Raw genomic sequence first — 18,867 nt, forward strand, 5'->3', positions numbered from 1 at the left:
GTGCAGTATGGGGCTGGTTTGCTTTCTTGGAATATTTGCTATTGTAGTGTTGGGTAGTTGGATGTGAACAGCGCGTAGCGTTGCGCAGTTGAAGGTGAGCCGCCAGCAGTGGTGGATTGGGGGAGATGGCAGAATTTTGAGAGCGGACGATCTGGACCTGTGTCCATCAGAAAGAATAAATTTGGAATACTGTATATTATGAACTGATATATACATTATGAATTTTGAACATTATTAAGGTAAATACATTGTTTGTTTTCTGTCAAAATCTTTCATTTGCTAACTATGCCTATCAGTAGTTAGTGCCTTCAGTAGTTAGAATCTTTTATTTAGCTGGCAGTATTGGCACTCGCTGTATTGCAGTAGCTCGAGTAACGAAGATTTTTGTGAGGTAAGTGATTCATGAAAGGTATAGGTTATTGTTAGTCAGGGCCATTCTTTTGTAGGGATTATTGAAAGTCAGATTGCGTTGCGCTAAAAATATTGTGTGTCAGTTTAGTGACGATCAGAATAAGTAAAGAGAGAAATGTCTGAGTACGTTCAGTTTTGCTCAACTGTTTGAAAATCAAATAACGTAAGGGGTTTACCAGCACAGTAATTCATAAATTTTTCTAAGGGGAGGTTTCAAGATGTAGTTCAGAGGACAACACTTTGTCACCGAGAACGTTGAAATAAACAGCCTGCTTCATTTTATCGGTAATTTGAATGAGCTGGTCCGAATCACTATACGAAAAACATCTTCAAAACATCACATAACCATACACGACCAAAACTACACTCTCCATACACCGTGGGTAAAGCGCCTGATCGGGATGTCGATGCAATCGACGCGTCGCATCATCTGAAAAGAGGCGAATCGCGAATCGGGACACACTACAACCCTCTAGTTAGCTACTGTCCATTTCCTAAGCTATCTGGCCCACTGAAAACATATCGGTGCACTTGCCGCTGTGGCAACGCCATTTTGTGAGGTACCCGACTCCAAAAGTCCACAGCATGCAGTTTCTTCGCAATGTTCGCCTGTATTCACCAACAGCTGCAATTCCTGTAGGGCTGGGAACAGATTCTCATTGACAATGCGTAATATTCGTCTCTGGTCCCTGTCGGGTGGGATCCATTTACGGTCACTGTTCCCTTAAGCAAGTTATTCACCCGGTAAAAACACAGGGCAGTCCGCGTTGATGCACCAAAGATCTAGCAACTCCATCCCATACAGTCGGCTGGCAGACACACACAACACGTCACTAAGGAGACTTGTCATTGGTGGAGGCGTACCAGTTCTACACGATCTACAGAACTCCAAAGCGATCACTGTGCTCTTTTAACATGATCAGTGTTTTCTTTGATGAACATATTATTCTTTAATTTCATTTAGAAAATTTTTTGGAGAAATAATATTTCCAGGAATGTCACAAGTTACTGAAATAGTATCACTCACTAACTAAATTGGTCAATCTCTGTTGATCCATTGTGGATAAAGGACAGCAGCCGATCAAACTTTTGCAACGAAAAACACCAACTAGTAGGATGTTTAGAGAACCTACTTTATTTAGACAACCAGTTTCGGCATCTCAATAATCCCATCTTCAGTCCTTTATGCGCTCCATGTATAGACAATCAGATGTATCGATACTTGCAAAACTGGAGCTATCAGTATTCGGATTCCATGAATTTGTTTTTGGAGTGTTTACTTCGAAGACTTGATCCTGGAGTGCACAAAGGCCTGAAAGTTGGATTATTGAGATGCGGAAGCTGATTGTCTAAATAAAATAACTTTTCAAAAGATCCGGCTGGTTGGCGATTGTCCTTGGTAAAAATTTATAAATGTACTTTCTTAAAATTCACTAATTATGACCCCTGTCCTTCCTTAGCTGCATTGTAGATTCATAGCTTTACAGGCTACCAGCTAGCATAGCGTTTCTAGAATCCGGAAGACATTGTTCAGTTTAAAGAGTCAACATCTCGGAATTTGGGGTACAGAGACATGTCACTGAGGATAGTCCTACGGTTCACAAAAGCTTGTAACTCCTGGGCCTGCCTAATGCCTGTCATCCCGCCAGTTTCAACTCAACAAAGGTCTACATCGTGATCTTCACTTAAATAAAATATAAGTGTGGGAAAGGTGAGAGAAAATTGATCATACAGGATCCTAGCGGAGGTGCGGTGTCATGACGCCGGCGCTTAATTTGTGTGTGCGATTTTCTTTGTGTTTCTGAGAAGAGTACAAAAAATTATTAACTAAAGTAAAATGCATTGCTTTGTAGGTACGAACGCGCTAGCGTCATAAACGCTACAGCGCTAATAACGGCGAACCATATGGGCTACTTCGTCTTCCGCCTTTGTCCGCTCGAAGAGGAAGGCCAGCTGGAAACGGAGGAATGCTTCTCCAAGTGGCCGCTGTCTCTCACAGATGGCAGCACCGAGTACGTGCTGCCGTCCAACGACACGGGCTACTACTCCGTGGAGCTGCAGCTGCCAGAGGACCTCGAGTGCAAACAGTGCGTCCTCCAGTGGACCTATGTCGCAGGTTTGTGCCACTTCCCACTCTCAGAGGCAATGTGAATGTTTAGATCGCTTGGCGTTGATGTAGTGCAATATCTAAATATTTCACATGCTTCGATATTCACAACCAGACGAACGTCATTAAAAAAACAAAAACGGAGATGCGAGAATGCAGAAGTCATACGGACGTGCAAGGGATTATCAGGGAACTCACACGGAGCAGTATTCAGTGTGCACAAACATAGTTGGGGGAAGGAAGGGGTGGAGGAGAAGATCAAAACTCATACTCAGAAACGAATTTTCTGCACACTGCAAAAATCTCGGATTACTTTCTCCCTCAAGTTTCAGTGACAAGGTTTACCACTATATTCCTGCGATCTGTAGGAGAAGCATTAAATGTGTGACAGTATAGTGTGATGAATGTAATAAACTGTTAATGCGGTCTAACGATGTGTTTGCCTTGTAATAAATCAATGCAGAGTAATAGAGAGGAAAAGGGAGGGTGAAATCCGATTCTGACACGTTACCTATTCCTTTCGGAAATTTCCAAGGAAGCTGCGAAAATTAATGTAGTTGTCAGAAGGACGGGTTTCTATAACAGTGTTCTGTGTCTAGGCTCTCTAAAACAGAATAGGAATCAATTATACTTGTTCCCCGATCTCTTAGGTTATGCGTTAGAGGAAGTTAGGAGAATAACCTTATCCACTTTATTGAAATCAAACAGTTTGTGTCACGAGCGAGTGTGGAAACACTTAAATCAGAGACTATGGCAAACTAATCTATGTATTGATACCACAGTGGCTTTTAAAACCTGTAAGATATCGCAAAATGAATCAACATTATCGTGCCCTTTATTATAATGAAGGATACTCGCAGCTACTCTTTCACTAAACTTTTGTCTTGTGTATTGCCATAGTCTACCTTCAGTGTGTTGTCTTCGTGGAGCCTAAGAAATTGAACTTTCACTCGAATTTCACTATCAGAAAATATTCTTTCATTCATCGAAAATGGTCAGAGAACCCAGACATTTATTCGTAAATGTAGATGCATTGCTGGTGATAAGTACTGAGTGCTTCAACTGGACGCACAAAAAAACAGAATGGTAAAAACGGAGATTAGCTTTTAGTTAAGTAAACACGTCTCTCAAAACGAAGTTGTTGATGTATCAAAAACTAAAAGTATTCAGTAAGTATGTTTTTTGAGTTACAGCAGGCAGAGGTGGATTTTTGCTGTGGAAACCGATCAAGAGCAGGCGAGTTGCTTAAGCAGCAGTGGACGGATATGTGATGGGAGAAACTGGGAGAGATAGGCGAAAAAAAGAAATGAATTAGAGAACACATTTTGATGTAAAAACGCCAAAAAGCTGTTGAAATTTGTCTTGTTCTTCAACTAGTTCCGACAGTAATGTTTCCGACTGGCAGACCAAATTTAAAAAAAAATGATTTATACAAGTCATTCGTAAAAGCTGTGGAGCACAACTGAAAGAATACTTGATTGGAGAACAGAATGGAGTCGAAGACGTAATTATGGACGAAATAAAAACTAAATGGAGGTGGGCGGGATATGTAACCAAGCGAGTACATAGTAGATGGATGAAGGAAGTTATTTACTGAACTGCAAGAGATATGAAAAGACCGAGGCGCCGACCAGGCGGAAGATCAAACTAGGAAACGCACAGGACTACGGAGGACTCTTATTGCTCAAAACAGCAGCATATGGAACGTTTTGGAAGAGGCCTTTGAACAACATTGTGTGTCAAATAGCAGATGACAATGATGAAATAAACGTTAGAAGTTAACGGAATAGTGATAACACAAATTATTTTTATGAATATTATAGAGTCGTCACGAAACCAAAATCGAACCGTTTTTATTTTCAAGCTTAAGAAAATTTAATCCTCTCTTCTTTCTCCAGAGGTGATTATCCCCTGGTTGGGAACCACTGGTCCAGAATAGCCAACAAGTTTTATATTTCGAACGATTAGTGACAGAGGTAGGCTCTTTGGAACTGTAGAAGGCTCGCAGTGATGAGCACACGACCCGCCGCTGTTGCAGTAACCGCGAGGCTGGCATCATTCTGAATCATCGTACACATGCATGCTGCGGCTTGCTTGGAAGTCGCCACTTGGCAATGTTTTACGAATAATTTGGGATGATGCACTGTTGGCATTTGTGAAGCGAAAGGGAGGGGGGGGGGGGAGTGGTGGACGGTGCTCCAGATGGCAGTAAGTGCATGCTGGCGTCTGCGTGTATCTGAGAGCGAGCGCATTTAGTATCTCCTATCTCGAGCTGAGTCGAAAAGGCTTGAAATGATACCCTAGCAGTGAGGTCCATTACTTGTGTTACAGGTGCATTGCTACAAGTAGCCGGCCAGAGTGGCCCAGCGGTTCTAGGCGCTACAGTCTGGAGCCGTGCGACCGCTACGGTCGCAGGTTTGAATCCTGCCTCGGGCATGGATGTGTGTGATGTCCTTAGGTTAGTTAGGTTTAAGTAGTTCTAAGTTCTAGGGGACTGATGACCTCGGTAGTTAAGTCCCATAGTGCTCAGAGCCATTTGAACCGTTTTGCTACAAGTAAGAATACGTCGCTACTATTGCTAACTTACGCCAGACCAGAGCTCTAACGAAGATTTCATGCTTTTCACATCTTTATTGTGTAACCCACACCGATCCATTAATTTCGCTGAATTTAAATTATTTCTCGCTACAATTAGGCACTCTTGAGTGATCCCAAACGAAGGATTATCTAAAGAGTAACTTGTATCAGGTAGACCAGTATGACTCGCCCGTTATGAGTTACTGCGACGTCCGCTTATCCGGTACCAGAAGTGTTACTCCAAAGTGGAGTCTCGTATTTAACATGTGAAAGGCGAGAGGCAGACGTTGCTGTCAGTTAGCTGATTAAGTAGCTCATATACTCAATTTCTGTTTGCTATCTTCACAAAATTCCTTGAACGATAATATGGAGACCACCGATACATCCAAGTATTTAAGTAAGTTTTAATAACAAGCTCTATTTATTAGCACTGAGTACAAGTGTTAGCTTGAAGAAGCCTCCTGAATACTATCGAGAAGGTCCAGTAACTACAGCAAGTCCATTAACAGGCAGCTTACTACCACCAAAGGCCTGTGAATTTTTTGTCTTGCGCCACTTTGTAGAGATCACAAGACTTTGCTCCACGTGCCTTTAATGCAGCATAATTGGTGTTCCTCAAAAGTGAAACAGTATGAGTGAATCACGATATTCACACCGAAACAGACGGTGATAAGTTACCAGACGATACTTTGCTGTATTGACGTCACATTTGGTTTAGCAGCAGGAGTGTGATCCACCAAGGGATGTGTACAGTACATGTAAGTAGTTCACAGCACAGCAGGCGCGAGCGTATTGCAAGGGCAGAGAGAGGCACACTTACGTTACGGCAATAATAACGCTGAAGTCCTACACTCCGTCAACGTCGTGTAGGTGAAGAGCGTGACTGCGCGCTCAGGAACTACCTTTTCACGATGCAACAAACCTAATTGCTGAAAAAGGCAACCATTCACTTATCTTCAAAACTCTACGATTTGGTCACGTGGAACCTTTTCATCTCAGCGAAGAGTGTCACCCTCTCGTGTAACGATTATTACTGGCAAGTCACAATGCATAAATGATACACTATTCCTAATTCAGACGTTCTGAGGGCGATGTTAAACTCAGAAACGCGGCGTCGTCCCGTAATTCTAATCTTGCAGATGCCATACACTGCTCTCGGTGCGCTATAACTTTCATACCTTATCCATGCTTCCTCGACAGTGCTGTAATTTTCATAAATGGAAGTGCGTAATACAAGGATTTTCTTAAAGCTACAGACAGTAAAACTGCGTACTGTATCTGAACTAGAATCTGGAACCTTCTATTTCCCGGGCAATGCTCATACCGAGTGAGCTATCCAGATATGACTCGGTGAACCGCCATTACAGTTCACAGGTCTCTCCTACTTTTCAAATTCACGAAAACTCTCCCACTCCCCCTGCTGGAATAGCACTCCTGCAAGAAAAGTTAGAGCTGAGAAACTGCTTTGCCACATCCTAGTGTTTGCTTCCAGAATGTATCTTTGCAACGGACTGTGCACTGCCTTGCAACTTCCTCACACCTGCATGCCAGACTGGGATTCGACTTTCGCGGACAAAGCTGTAACCGACTGAGTTGTGCAGGCACGAATCAGTCCATGTCTCTCAGCTTCAATTCTTCCAGTACTTCTCCCAAGACAGCAGTGCTTCAGCAAGCATACCCCTGCTGGACCCTCCTGTAACCCAGCTACGAGGGTTGCTCAGAAAGTAATGCACCGCATTTTTTTCTTCAACAATTCTTTATTACACACACGAAACAATTGTGTTTTATCTACACACCCTATTTTCTACGTAATCTCCGTCCCGTTCTATGGCCTTCCTTCAGCGTTCGGCCGTGTGTGCCCTGTTGGTATTAATCCTTGTCCTGGTGGTGGAGCCAGTGCTTCACTGTGCGAATCCCCTCCTCATCGTCCTCAAGTGTCTTCCACGGATGGCATGCTTTAATGGCACAAACAAGTGGAAGTTCGAGGGAGCTAGGTTAGGTGTATCACGTGTGATAGCCGTGGATGGTCTCCCCGACCGCTGCAAATCGTGGAGCTCCGCCTAAACGCCTTTTAATGACCTCACCCTCCGTGCCGAGCGAATAACTGTACTTCTATCGACAGCAGATGCTCCATAGACTTTGCAAAAGCATTTGTGAATATTGCCCACAGTTTCTTCCTCTGCAGTGAGAAATTCAATGACGGCCCGTTTCTTATAGCGTGCATCAACTACAGACGCCATTTCGAAACTGTCCTGTAGCTACGCTATATGTCTGAACTGACGGAAACTTGGCGCGCTCACGCAGGAGACTTCAAATAATACATACGTAACGTTTCACATTCGTAGCATTATTTTCGGCTTAGAACCTCTCAGTAATCGAGGAAGCTGCAGCTAACGTGACACGTGACAATTTTTACATAACGAGGCCGCTGACATATGTGGAAAAAGCAGTAAGTGATAACATGTATCCTACAAACATTTGTAGTTTGTCTCCCTGTGGATTACCGACTGACAAATAAACAATCCCTAGGCTGTGACAATCAATTTCTTCGCAATATCCATTCTTCCAGCAGTGCTAGCCGGCAAGATATGCAGAAGAACTTCTGCGAACCATGCATTCGAGGGATGGGAGGGGTGGGGGGGAGGGGGGGGGGGGAGGGGGATGGTGTCATGTGTCATGGCTTAATAGCTCTATCGATATGAGGATTGAAAGAGATATGACAGTTTGCAGTTTCGAGTCGCGTTACGGCACACAGTTTCAAAACTGCGCGCATTCTGCTGCAGAATGAAAGTTTCATTCGGGACACTGATTTTCTATTCTTAATTAGTAATGCAAAGCGAGATTCTTTATCTGCTAGAAAGGTAACTGAGTGATGTTTTCGTAGGCAACAACTGGGGCGTGTGTGACGACGGAACGCAAGGCCTGGGCTGCGGGCCGCAGGAGACGTTCCGCACGTGCACCGACATCGCCATAGCGTGAGTCCCTGCATCCGCCTCGCGGATCGCGGACGTGGGCTGCACGCCTGCCGGACCTCACTGGACGCTCACTGGGATGTCAGCACAGCCACAGATCATCTATTCTGTGGTACAGCAGAGGCGGCGTCATCTTCTGGTCTCCGCTAACCGAGACGAGAGCATCAAGTGATGCCCACTGCAGTCGTCGCCCCCAGGCAACTCCTACACTCTCAGGGAATAGCGACTACCAAAGATACCTGTACATTATAATAATGTTTATTTTTTTACACGTCTACAATATAATTATTTTTTGTATTTGTTTGAGATGTTTACGTAGTATTAGTTTTCGTGTAGCTAATATGTTGAAATAAATGTTTTCTTCTAAAATGCTTATACTACTCCGTTGTCCAAAGATATGTACTGTATCATCAGGGTTCCATAAATGCCTTCCATCATTCCGTCTCCTGTTTTTAAAGACACAGCCACACGATAGTCCTATTCCTGAGTTTTTTGAGAGTCATATGAATTCTACGAGCACAACAACCCTGCAGTACTGGCTGGTACATTTGAAGGGTGTCATTTGACGACAACATTTTTGAGCGAGCAAAACGTTTCACAAGCCAAGTCTAACGCGATCAGGGGTCTTGTATGAAATAAGTTTGCTACATAACTTCTCAACAATATTAATAGGAGGCCAACAGCATGAAAATCTGCAAGTGAACGCCACCAAAGAGGAGAGAAGGAAAGAAGATTAGGTTTTAACGTCCCGTCAACGTAGAGTTCGTTAGAGACGGAGCACAAGCCCTGATTGGGGAAGAAAACTGCCTGTGACCTTTCAAAGGCACCATCCCGGAAAATCTAAATCAGGATGGCCGGACGTGGGTTTGAGCCGTCGTTCTGCCGAATGCGAGTCGAGTGTGCTAACCACTACGCAACTTCGCTCGGTCCTTTCAGAGAAACCATCCCAGCATTCACTTTAGGCGATTTAGGGAAATAATTGAGAATCTAAGCCTGGATGGCCGGACGACGATTAAATCACTGACCTTCCGAGTAGAAGTCCGGTGTCCCACCGCTGCGCTACTTCGCAGGCATGGTATCCAAGAGCAAATACTTAGAGGGCTGCCCGCATATAACCTACAAAGGAAAAACTAAGACTATAATTCTCGTTTGATAACGTGGCATAAATCTTTGTCTTTCACACCACGACGTATCATTCTCAAACCGTATATCCCCCCCCCCCCCCCTCCACATACACACGCACAGACAAAGAGCGAAACAACAGTGGAGAGCACTGCGTGTGCGAATTATCGAATCGAAATTTGATGTTGTCTTGACTTTAATGTGATGTGCGTGTAGTATAAGACAATGCAAAACTGTTGAGAACTGCAGGGTATTTGCTATTATTAGCTGAAATTTGTTGCAAAACACGATTAGTCTTTTTCCTCTCTCATTCCTACTGCCTACACTATATCCTCCCGTAACCCTTTCTTCTATTCTGTTACCTGCAGATGCATTTTAATCTCCCATGATGATAAGATTTTCATCTCCCTCTACACACTGAATTACGAGTTTAATATCCTTACGTATTTTCTCTCTCTTCAGTTTCTGCATACGACGTCGACATGTGTACCTGAATTATTGTGCTCGGTGTTGGTTTGCTGTCGATTCTGATGAGAAAACCCTATCGCTGAACTGTTTATAATAGTTCACTCTCTGCCCTACCTTCCTATTCATAAAATATCCTATTCCCATTATATCATTTTCTTCTGCTGTTGATATTACCTCTTTACTCCTCTGACCAGAAATCCTTGTCTTCTTACCGTTTCACTTCATTGGCCCCTACTATACACGAGGTGCGACAATAAAGTAATAAGACTTGTGTGAAATAAAAATGTTGCTTACCGTTTTAGTCAAGTTTAGTGTTGTCTCCTTCAAAGTAGTTCCCATCTGATTGCACACACATTTTCCAGCGCTTCTGCCACTGATGGTAACATTTCTGGAATTCATCTTCTGTAATATCCTCCAAGACCCTCGTCACAGATTTTTGGACACCTTGTGTTGTTTGAAAATGGTGTCCCTTGACCGCCGTTTTGACTCTTGGAAATAGAAAAAAGTCGCACGGAGCGATATCTGGTGAATAAGGTGGCTGTGGTAGTACTGAAATATGTTTTGAGGTTAAAAATCGCTGTACTGACAGAGCAGTATGGGATGGCGCATTATCGTGATGTAGAGTCCAGCTATCAGCAATGTTGTCACTGACACGAAGAACTCTTTTATGAAGTTTTTCTAAAATTTCTTTGTAGTAACATTGGTTAACTGTTTGTCCAGGAGGCACCCACTCTTTATGAACAACTCTCTTGGAATCAAAGAAGCACACAAGCATGCATTTCACTTTTTCTTCAACATTCGTTCTGCCTTCACTAAACATTTTATGCCAAGGAAAAACTGGAGCTCTTGACGTACCCTCCTCTCCAAAAGCCTTCTGAAGCTTACCGTAAATTGTCGTCGCGTTTTCATCCAATTTAACACAAAAAGAAATGGCATATCGTTGCGCAATATTATGCGGTTCCATTTCCGTGTCGAGAGACACAAACGTGTGTTAACTTATTACAGCACAACTCATGACTGAGCAGTTGCATCGATGTGATGCTTGGATTAGAAGCAGCTTATAGACCAAGGTCAAAGATATTGTGCCTACACAAGGCTGCAGGGTTGCCACATCTTGCAAAGAAAATCAGTCTCGTTACTTTATTGTCGCATCTCGTATAGGTTTATCCTTAGCAATTCCCTTTTCAGGTTTTCCAGCTCTCCTACCATGTTCAAACTTTTGACATTCCACACCCCGACTCGTAGAATGTTACCCTTTCGTTGTTTATTCACCCTTTTTCTCGTAGTCACCTCCCCCTTGGCAGTTCCCTCCCGGAGTGACTGGCAAAAATATTCAAATTTGTGTGAAATCTTATGGGACTTAACTGCTAAGGTCATGAGTCCCTAAGCTTACACACCACTTAACCTAAATTATCCTAAGGACAAACACACACACCCATGCCTGAGGGAGGACTCGAACTTCCGCCAGCATCAGCAGCACAGTCCATGACTGCAGCGCCTTAGACTGCTCGGCTAATCCCACGAGGCAAGGAGTGACTGGCCTCGTGTCCTATGAATACACCTTACCCATCTTTAATGCATTGGTTTCCATTGCCTTCTGCTTCCTCATGTCGTTGATCACTGCAGATTCTTTTGTCTGTTAGGGGCAGTTTCCGACCCCACGAGAGTGCCCTGAAACTCTGTCACCTCCTCAACCCACTTTGACAAGGCTGTCGAAAAACGAGGTGACTTCTTATGCTGGAAATCTCGGCCCGCAGCTGCTGATGACTGTTATTCAAAATTCAAGAACTGACTAGGTTCCAGCGAGGGACCGAGGACTTTTAATTGTTAGTCAGAGATGCTGCCTCTTTCGTTTTTTTCTTTGTTTAAAAAAAGCACATTTTGGTCGTTATTGTCGTTGCATTTCCTTGGGGCGGCCGTCCCATGACATCCCTTTGAGTTGATCGTTGATCCGCTGACTTAGGTTTTTTTTTTATTATAGAGGGCAGCTAACCCTCTGGCTGAACACCCTGACATACCGCGCCAGCGACTCTAGACTACGGGTACCATACTGCAGACTCACAGTAAATTAAGTTTCGTTATTTGCTACCTTTCCTGGTGTTGCAATTTCAGTTCCAGCAGCGTAGAACATCTAATGCACTGGGTGACAGAAAGTACACTCTACTGTTAGGTATAACCCAGTTCTTACTCAGTCAAACGTAGATTGTTGCTGCAACACAAAAGGCGATGTCTTCCATAAGGTTGCATCAGTTTTCGGACACCCAGCAGCTCTCGAGTATCCCATTGATGCAAGAAACTGCGAGCCGGCTCTCTCAGGTGGGCAGGACGAGGTTTCGCGCTATTGCACAGAGGTGTGAGCGCAGAGAGGTGAGTCAGGAGAGGCGAGGCCGGCGGCGGCTGCCCCCGCACGCCGCACGCTGGCTCATCTCGCCACGCAGCTCTCTCTCTCTCCAAGGCAGGCGGGTCCACCCCGCTCCCCGCGCGGCGACCCCGGTCGACGCACGTCGCCTCCCCACACACAGCACAGCACAGCACAACCGGATGCACTACCGCAGAGCCTACTGCCCCTCTGCCAGCTCACCGGTTTCACTTACCTGCCCGCTGCGTCCGTCAACTTCCCAGCGAAAACGCTTCGTCAACCCGAAGGCAATTCCAGAAACTTGTAACAGAGGCGCTCACTGCTGTCAGTTTCCCCACGTGAGGGGGAGAAACTGACAACGTGATAAATGAAGAAATGGCTGTCGATTTGGAGGGCATAAGGGATCCAGTATTGGAGTCAGAGTTTGACAGAGCTTTGCAAGATTTGTGATCAAATAAGACAGATGGGAAAGATAATCTTCCTTAGGAATTTCTAAAAAATCATTAGAAGAAGTGGCCACCAAACGATTATTCAACTTACTGTGTAAAGTAAGCCCTGGTGATGTGCCATCTGCAGAAAACCGTTCACACAATCCCTAATATAGCAGGGACAGATAAATGCGAGAACTGGCGTACAATGAGCTTATCAGATCCTACTTCCAAGCTACTGGCCCAGTATAACATACAGACGATGCAAGTAGAGTGTGTATTACACGAGGACCGCTTTGGCTTTAGGAAACGAAATTTACAGCGGAATATGAGCAAAATAAAAGCATCGACTTTCTGGACCTAAATATTACAAGACACAACAACACACTCACATTCAAAATTTATAAGAATAACACAATGACCGACACTACAATACCTGCAACCTCATGTCATCCAAATGTCCATAAACAGGCAGCATACAGGTCAGTGCTACACAGGGCAACTAAAATACCATTGAATCAAGAAAACATGCAACAAAAAAATAAACACAGTGAAAAAGATTGCAGTTGCCAATGGTTTCAATGTTTCCATGGTTGACACAATCCTAGACAAAGTGAAGAAACACCCAGGTGCAAACTGCACCACAGAAGAAAAAGAGAAAAACAAATGTATATCGAGTATCTCATACATTCGCAATTTACGACAGAATATTACAAATATTTTCAAAAATCACAAAGTAAAAATTGAGTTTTCTACATCTAATAAACTACAACAAAAACTAATACGTAATATAAAGTGTAATTATGATCCATATTCAGACTCTGGGATATACAAGGTAACACGCCAATATTTTAACACCAGGTACTCAGAGCACGTTAAAACCTACACACACACACAACAAACACACTATATCAACCTTAGCAACACACATAAATAATATAGGACACCCACTAGGAAACATAGAGCAAAATTTCAAAATACTCCACCGACTAAATAAAGGACATAAAATGGATTTGTTAGAAGAAATGGCGATATATTCACATTACAGAAAATATGAAGATAAAATATTAAACGAAAAACTTGAAAGTGAATCTGTGAATTTCTTCAGATGTTTCGATAGTATACTTAAATAAAAATAGCAACACATAGAAATAAGCACAATTGTAAAATCGATATAAGTAAATTATGATCCAAATTGTTAAGATAAATAATCTCTGTACAAAAGCATATCATAATCTGTGGAAGACCTTTAATGTTATCTCTGTGGACTACTTGTAAGAAAATCTTTGTAACTGTTTTGTTTATATAAGATATTCTCGATGTTTCAAGTGTGTATGAGACTCTGCGCAAATGGACCATTAGAAAACTGTAACTACAAATTCTTCAAACTTTCGCCACTAACTTCACAAAAGAATCGATAACCAACTAAAAAAATCACGTGTTCCTTATATATTGCAGTAAAGTCAATGAAATGAAGAAGACTCTCACACATCGACAGCCTCAATAGAAATGGCATAATACATACAAAAAACGCACGGGAATCTTCACCGGAACGCGTCGTGTGAAAAGTAAATAAAGAAAATCGTGACTGCTAGCAGAAGATTTATTAACAAACAAACTGATTGTTTTCACAGTCGCAGACTTTCAAAAACCATTTATAATGGATCAAATCAGACATTTTAGTATGTTATGTTTTTCTAATTTTGGGATCAACAGCGTAAAAACAGGATGAGGGGTATACATCACGGTATATTCTTGGAGATCTAAAAGAAGCATAGAGATAATATGAGACTGAAGATGTGAGGCAGGTTGTAAACTGCGGTAGAATAGTGCAGTCGATAAGAGAGTTGGGAGCAGGAGACAAAAGTGCAAAGTTTTAATCCTTCAGCCGGCCGGGGTGGCCGAGCGGTTCTAGGCGCTACAGTCTGGAACCGAGCGACCGCTACGGTCGCAGGTTCGAATCCTGCCTCGGGCATGGATGTGTGTGATGTCCTTAGGTTAGTTAGGTTTCAGTAGTTCTAAGTTATAGGGGACTGATGACCTCAGAAGTTAAGTCCCATAGTGCTCAGAGCCATTTGAACCATTTTTTGTAATCCTTCAAGAAGTTTATGAACTACATGTGTTCCGCTGCAGAATGATAGGCTCATTCTCAGGCTAACTTCAATAACCTCTGTGATAGCGATATGTACATAATTTTGATAGATTCGTCACTGAAAACCCAAAATTTCGGAAATTGATCTAAGGGATGTAATGAATGTTTTATGAAACTTCCCCTTTGAACAATTATACATGACTGTGCTTAAACTGACATAAAATATTTTTAGCGCAACGCAATCTGACTATCAAAGATCCCTGCAAAAGAATGGCCCTGACTAACATTAAACTATACCTTTCACAAATCACTTACCTCACAAAAATCTTCGCTGCTCAAGCTACTGCAATACAGCGAGCGCCACTACTGCCAGCTAAATAAAAGATTCAAACTATGGAAGGCACTAACTACTGATAGGGATAGTTAGCAAATGAAAGATATTAGTAGAGAACAAACAATGTATTTACCTTGATATCATCATATATAAATATAGCAGTTCATGACAAATTTCAAAACTCCGCCATCTCTCTCCCCACATCCACCACTGCTGGCGGCTCACCTCCAACTGCGCAACGCTACGCGCTGTTAACATCCAGCTGCCCCTCTACAATGGCAGACAACAATGCAAACTAGCCACAGACTGCACACAGCACAGCCAGTGATTTCATTTTCATACAGAGAGCGCTACGTGGCGGCGGCGTTACCAATATAAGAACCTAAACAGCCTACTTACATAAAGAAAACATAAACAGCCTACTTACATAGCCCCCATGCTCCCCACAAAAAATTTTTACAAATGGTGTTGGGCACTGGCCAATACAGATTTGCCAAAAATTTTTTCACAATTACAGTAACAAAGGTATAAAATGCACACACTTATTGATACAATGTTGGTCAAAAGCTAAAATTTTCTCACAGTCCATAAAGATAGTCCTGATCATTCATCATAATAGTAATTACAGTTTCTCATTAGTAAAAGAAATTGCACACAGAAGTAGTGGATTTCCATACAGTCTTGAAGAAGTAGTGTCGTCCTTCCAACGGAAAGACAGTGCTGACTCTTGACATGCTGACAGGTAATGGGCCACAACATAGCAAACCCACAGCAGAGTCATTCGACGTTTTGAAGAACATTGGTAGGTAGGTCATCACAGAGCAGACCCACTGGAGTCCTGGTAGAGATTGTGGTATTGGTGGGCCACCAGAGGTGCAGACCCACTGCAGTCCTTGTAGAAATAATGGTATTGATGGATCATCAAAGATGTAGACCCACTGTAGTCCTTGTAGAGATAATGGTACTGGTGAGTCATCAAAGATGCAGACCCACTGTAGTCCTTGTAGAGATAGCCAGCAGCCATCTGTTGTGACTGAGCAGGTGCACAATTACCATCGAAGAGTCTTGCGGATAATATAGCAAGTCCATAACCACCACTTGTGCACTCACAAAGTTTTTGGAATTGTCTTTAGAACTAGCAATGCTGTTATCCAGTCCCTTGCTGAATTATTAACACATGTCCAAACACTAACAGTCCCAACTTCTCACATATTGTCCATATACTATGACCAACAGAAACATGTGCAGTGAAATGTAACTCACAAGTTAATAATATGATGAACTGGTGTCAATTACAATTTCATAACATAAGAATACAATTACAAAGGTACAGAATACATCATTAAAGAACATAACAATAAAGATAACATTTGTAGTACAGGCTTTACAACAGAATAGAAATAAACATATACATCAATGTTACAGGAATTATGAGATAAGTAGATACATAAAAGATCAGAATCACTTTCGAAACATCAACTTCACACATGAGCATTAAAACAAAACAGAATAAATAATGTGTAAGCATATTTATAAGGTAAATAACATATCATTAGTGCCAATTATATTCGAGGATAACAGTATTCCTCATCATAGTGAATGTAGCTTAATATTAAAAGAAGAAAAAATTCTATGAAACTACACAGAGACAGGAAGAAAACAAATACACAAGGGTACACAAACATATAGTGGGATAACACAAAAGGGAAAGGACAGGGTTTGTTTTACTGCAGTATTTTGCATGGAGATCTCCCTTTGTTCATCATTATTCCCAAAAAGTCCTATCTAAGCCTGCCTTCTGTATTTTGTTCACATCCTCTGTCAATAATAGTTTTTCTCCACTGTGCAGTATCCTATTTCTTATAAATTTATAATAGTTAGTTTCTTATATAGTCTACCCCCTCTTAAGCTAACTTAAATCTACTGAGCTCAGATGCTAAACTAAGGGACGAGGCAATGCAGCAGCACATAAAACAATTAATATAAACAGCAATAAAAAAAATGGAAAATCGCAAAGCAAGCTACAGTAAATCTAAATTACCAAGCAATTCAACATTACAACTAATATGAGGCAATGCACAGCAAACAAAAAAAATAAATCTGGCTTAGCAGAGTAACACAAATTAAAGTTCAGTAGCACTATGCCTGGCAAACAGCAGCTTATATCTAAACATGACATAGCTCAAGCAGAAAAAATATTACAGTAAAAATAACAATGCAGATAAGGGAAATGTATAATCACATCTTAATGTCTAAGTAATTAAAGTGGTGCACCACAACAACTTATTGTAAAAGAAATATTACCATGTACTTGAAAAGAATATTATGTATGCAGTTACTGTTACTAGTCCCTTCTTATTGTTCTTTCCTTTCCAAGTGCTCCTTTTTTGAAGAATGTGGATCACGAAATTATTATTTAATAGATCTGTTGACAGAAAGTGTTCACATTAGCAAATGCATTTAATTTTATTTTATGAAACCAATGCTGCAACACAGCTGGAAAACAGATGTCAAATGAAATAAGCAATTACGCAAACCAAAGCATAAAAACATCATTCAATAGCTATGTGGCATTTCGTAAGTCAGTAGCTCTCAACTCTCGTAGAAAGACACTTGTCATTATCAGGTTTGCAGATGTAAGAATATTTCCGAGGATAATGGCCTCCCCTTTTTTTTTTTTTTTTTTTTTTTTTTTTGCCAGACCATTTTCTGATAGCTTCTCAATGCATTTCTTATAAATTCATCATAGTTAGTTTCTTATATAGTCTACCCCCTCTTAAGCTAACTTAAATCTACTGAGCTCAGATGCTAAACTAAGGGACGAGGCAATGCAGCAGCATACAACAAATCAACACAAACAGCAATGACAAAAAATGCCAATTTGCAAAGCAAGCAGCAGTAAATCTAAATTAACAGAAAAAATGCAAAATTACAACTAATATGAGCCAATGTGCAGCAACAAGAAAAGCTTAATAGAGTAATACAAAGTTAAATTTAGCAGCACTATGCCTGCAAACAGCAGCGGCAAACATGACAAATCTCAAGCAGAAAAAATATTACAGTAAAGACAACAATGCAGAAAAGGGAAATGTCTATTCACAACTTAATGTCTATGTAATTAAAGTGGTGCACCACAACAACTTATTGTAAATCAGAAGATTCCAGGTTCGAATCCTGGCAGGGTCGCCATATGAAACTTCCCCTTTGAACAATTATACATGACTGTGCTTAAACTGACATAAAATATTTTTAGTGCAACGCAATCTGACTATCAAAGATCCCTGCAAAAGAATGGCCCTGACTAACATTAAACTATACCTTTCACAAATCACTTACCTCACAAAAATCTTCGCTGCTCAGGCTACTGCAATACAGCGAGCGCCACTACTGCCAGCTAAATAAAAGATTCAAACTATGGAAGGCACTAACTACTGATAGGGATAGTTAGCAAATGAAAGATATTAGTAGAGAACAAACAATGTATTTACCTTGATATCATCATATATAAATATAGCAGTTCATGACAAATTTCAAAACTCCGCCATCTCTCTCCCCACATCCACCACTGCTGGCGGCTCACCTCCAACTGCGCAACGCTACGCGCTGTTAACATCCAGCTGCCCCTCTACAATGGCAGACAACAATGCAAACTAGCCACAGACTGCACACAGCACAGCCAGTGATTTCATTTTCATACAGAGAGCGCTACGTGGCGGCGGCGTTACCAATATAAGAACCTAAACAGCCTACTTACATAAAGAAAACATAAACAGCCTACTTACACATAATTTTGATAGATTCGTCACTGAAAACCCAAAATTTCGGAAATTGATCTAAGGGATGTAATGAATGTTTTTGTAGGTGTAGGTTGCATGAGATTTTCCATTATTTCTACGACCTGATGAAAATTCCCAAACAAAGCTAAGACTGCTTTATATACTTGTACCACTTATTCTGTTACTCCTATCTTTCATTATTTTCAAACACCCATACACTT

The 18,867-nt window shown here is 41.7% G+C and overlaps 1 protein-coding gene across 1 annotated transcript in view; it reads left to right on the forward strand.

Moving 5' to 3' along the window:
• The window catches only part of LOC124763784, a 33,586-nt gene extending 25,275 nt beyond the window's left edge, over window positions 1-8,311 (forward strand). Inside the window, exons 3-4 of the mRNA XM_047249129.1 lie at window positions 2,265-2,527; window positions 7,980-8,311. Of these exons, the coding sequence (XP_047105085.1) occupies window positions 2,265-2,527; window positions 7,980-8,074 (358 nt within the window). The 3' untranslated portion in view covers window positions 8,075-8,311. The remainder of the gene's footprint in view (window positions 1-2,264; window positions 2,528-7,979) is intronic.
• Window positions 8,312-18,867: the final 10,556 nt, after the last annotated feature.

The sequence above is a fragment of the Schistocerca piceifrons genome, chromosome 1 (genome assembly GCF_021461385.2).
Source record: "Schistocerca piceifrons isolate TAMUIC-IGC-003096 chromosome 1, iqSchPice1.1, whole genome shotgun sequence".
NCBI classification, from domain to species: domain Eukaryota; kingdom Metazoa; phylum Arthropoda; class Insecta; order Orthoptera; family Acrididae; genus Schistocerca; species Schistocerca piceifrons.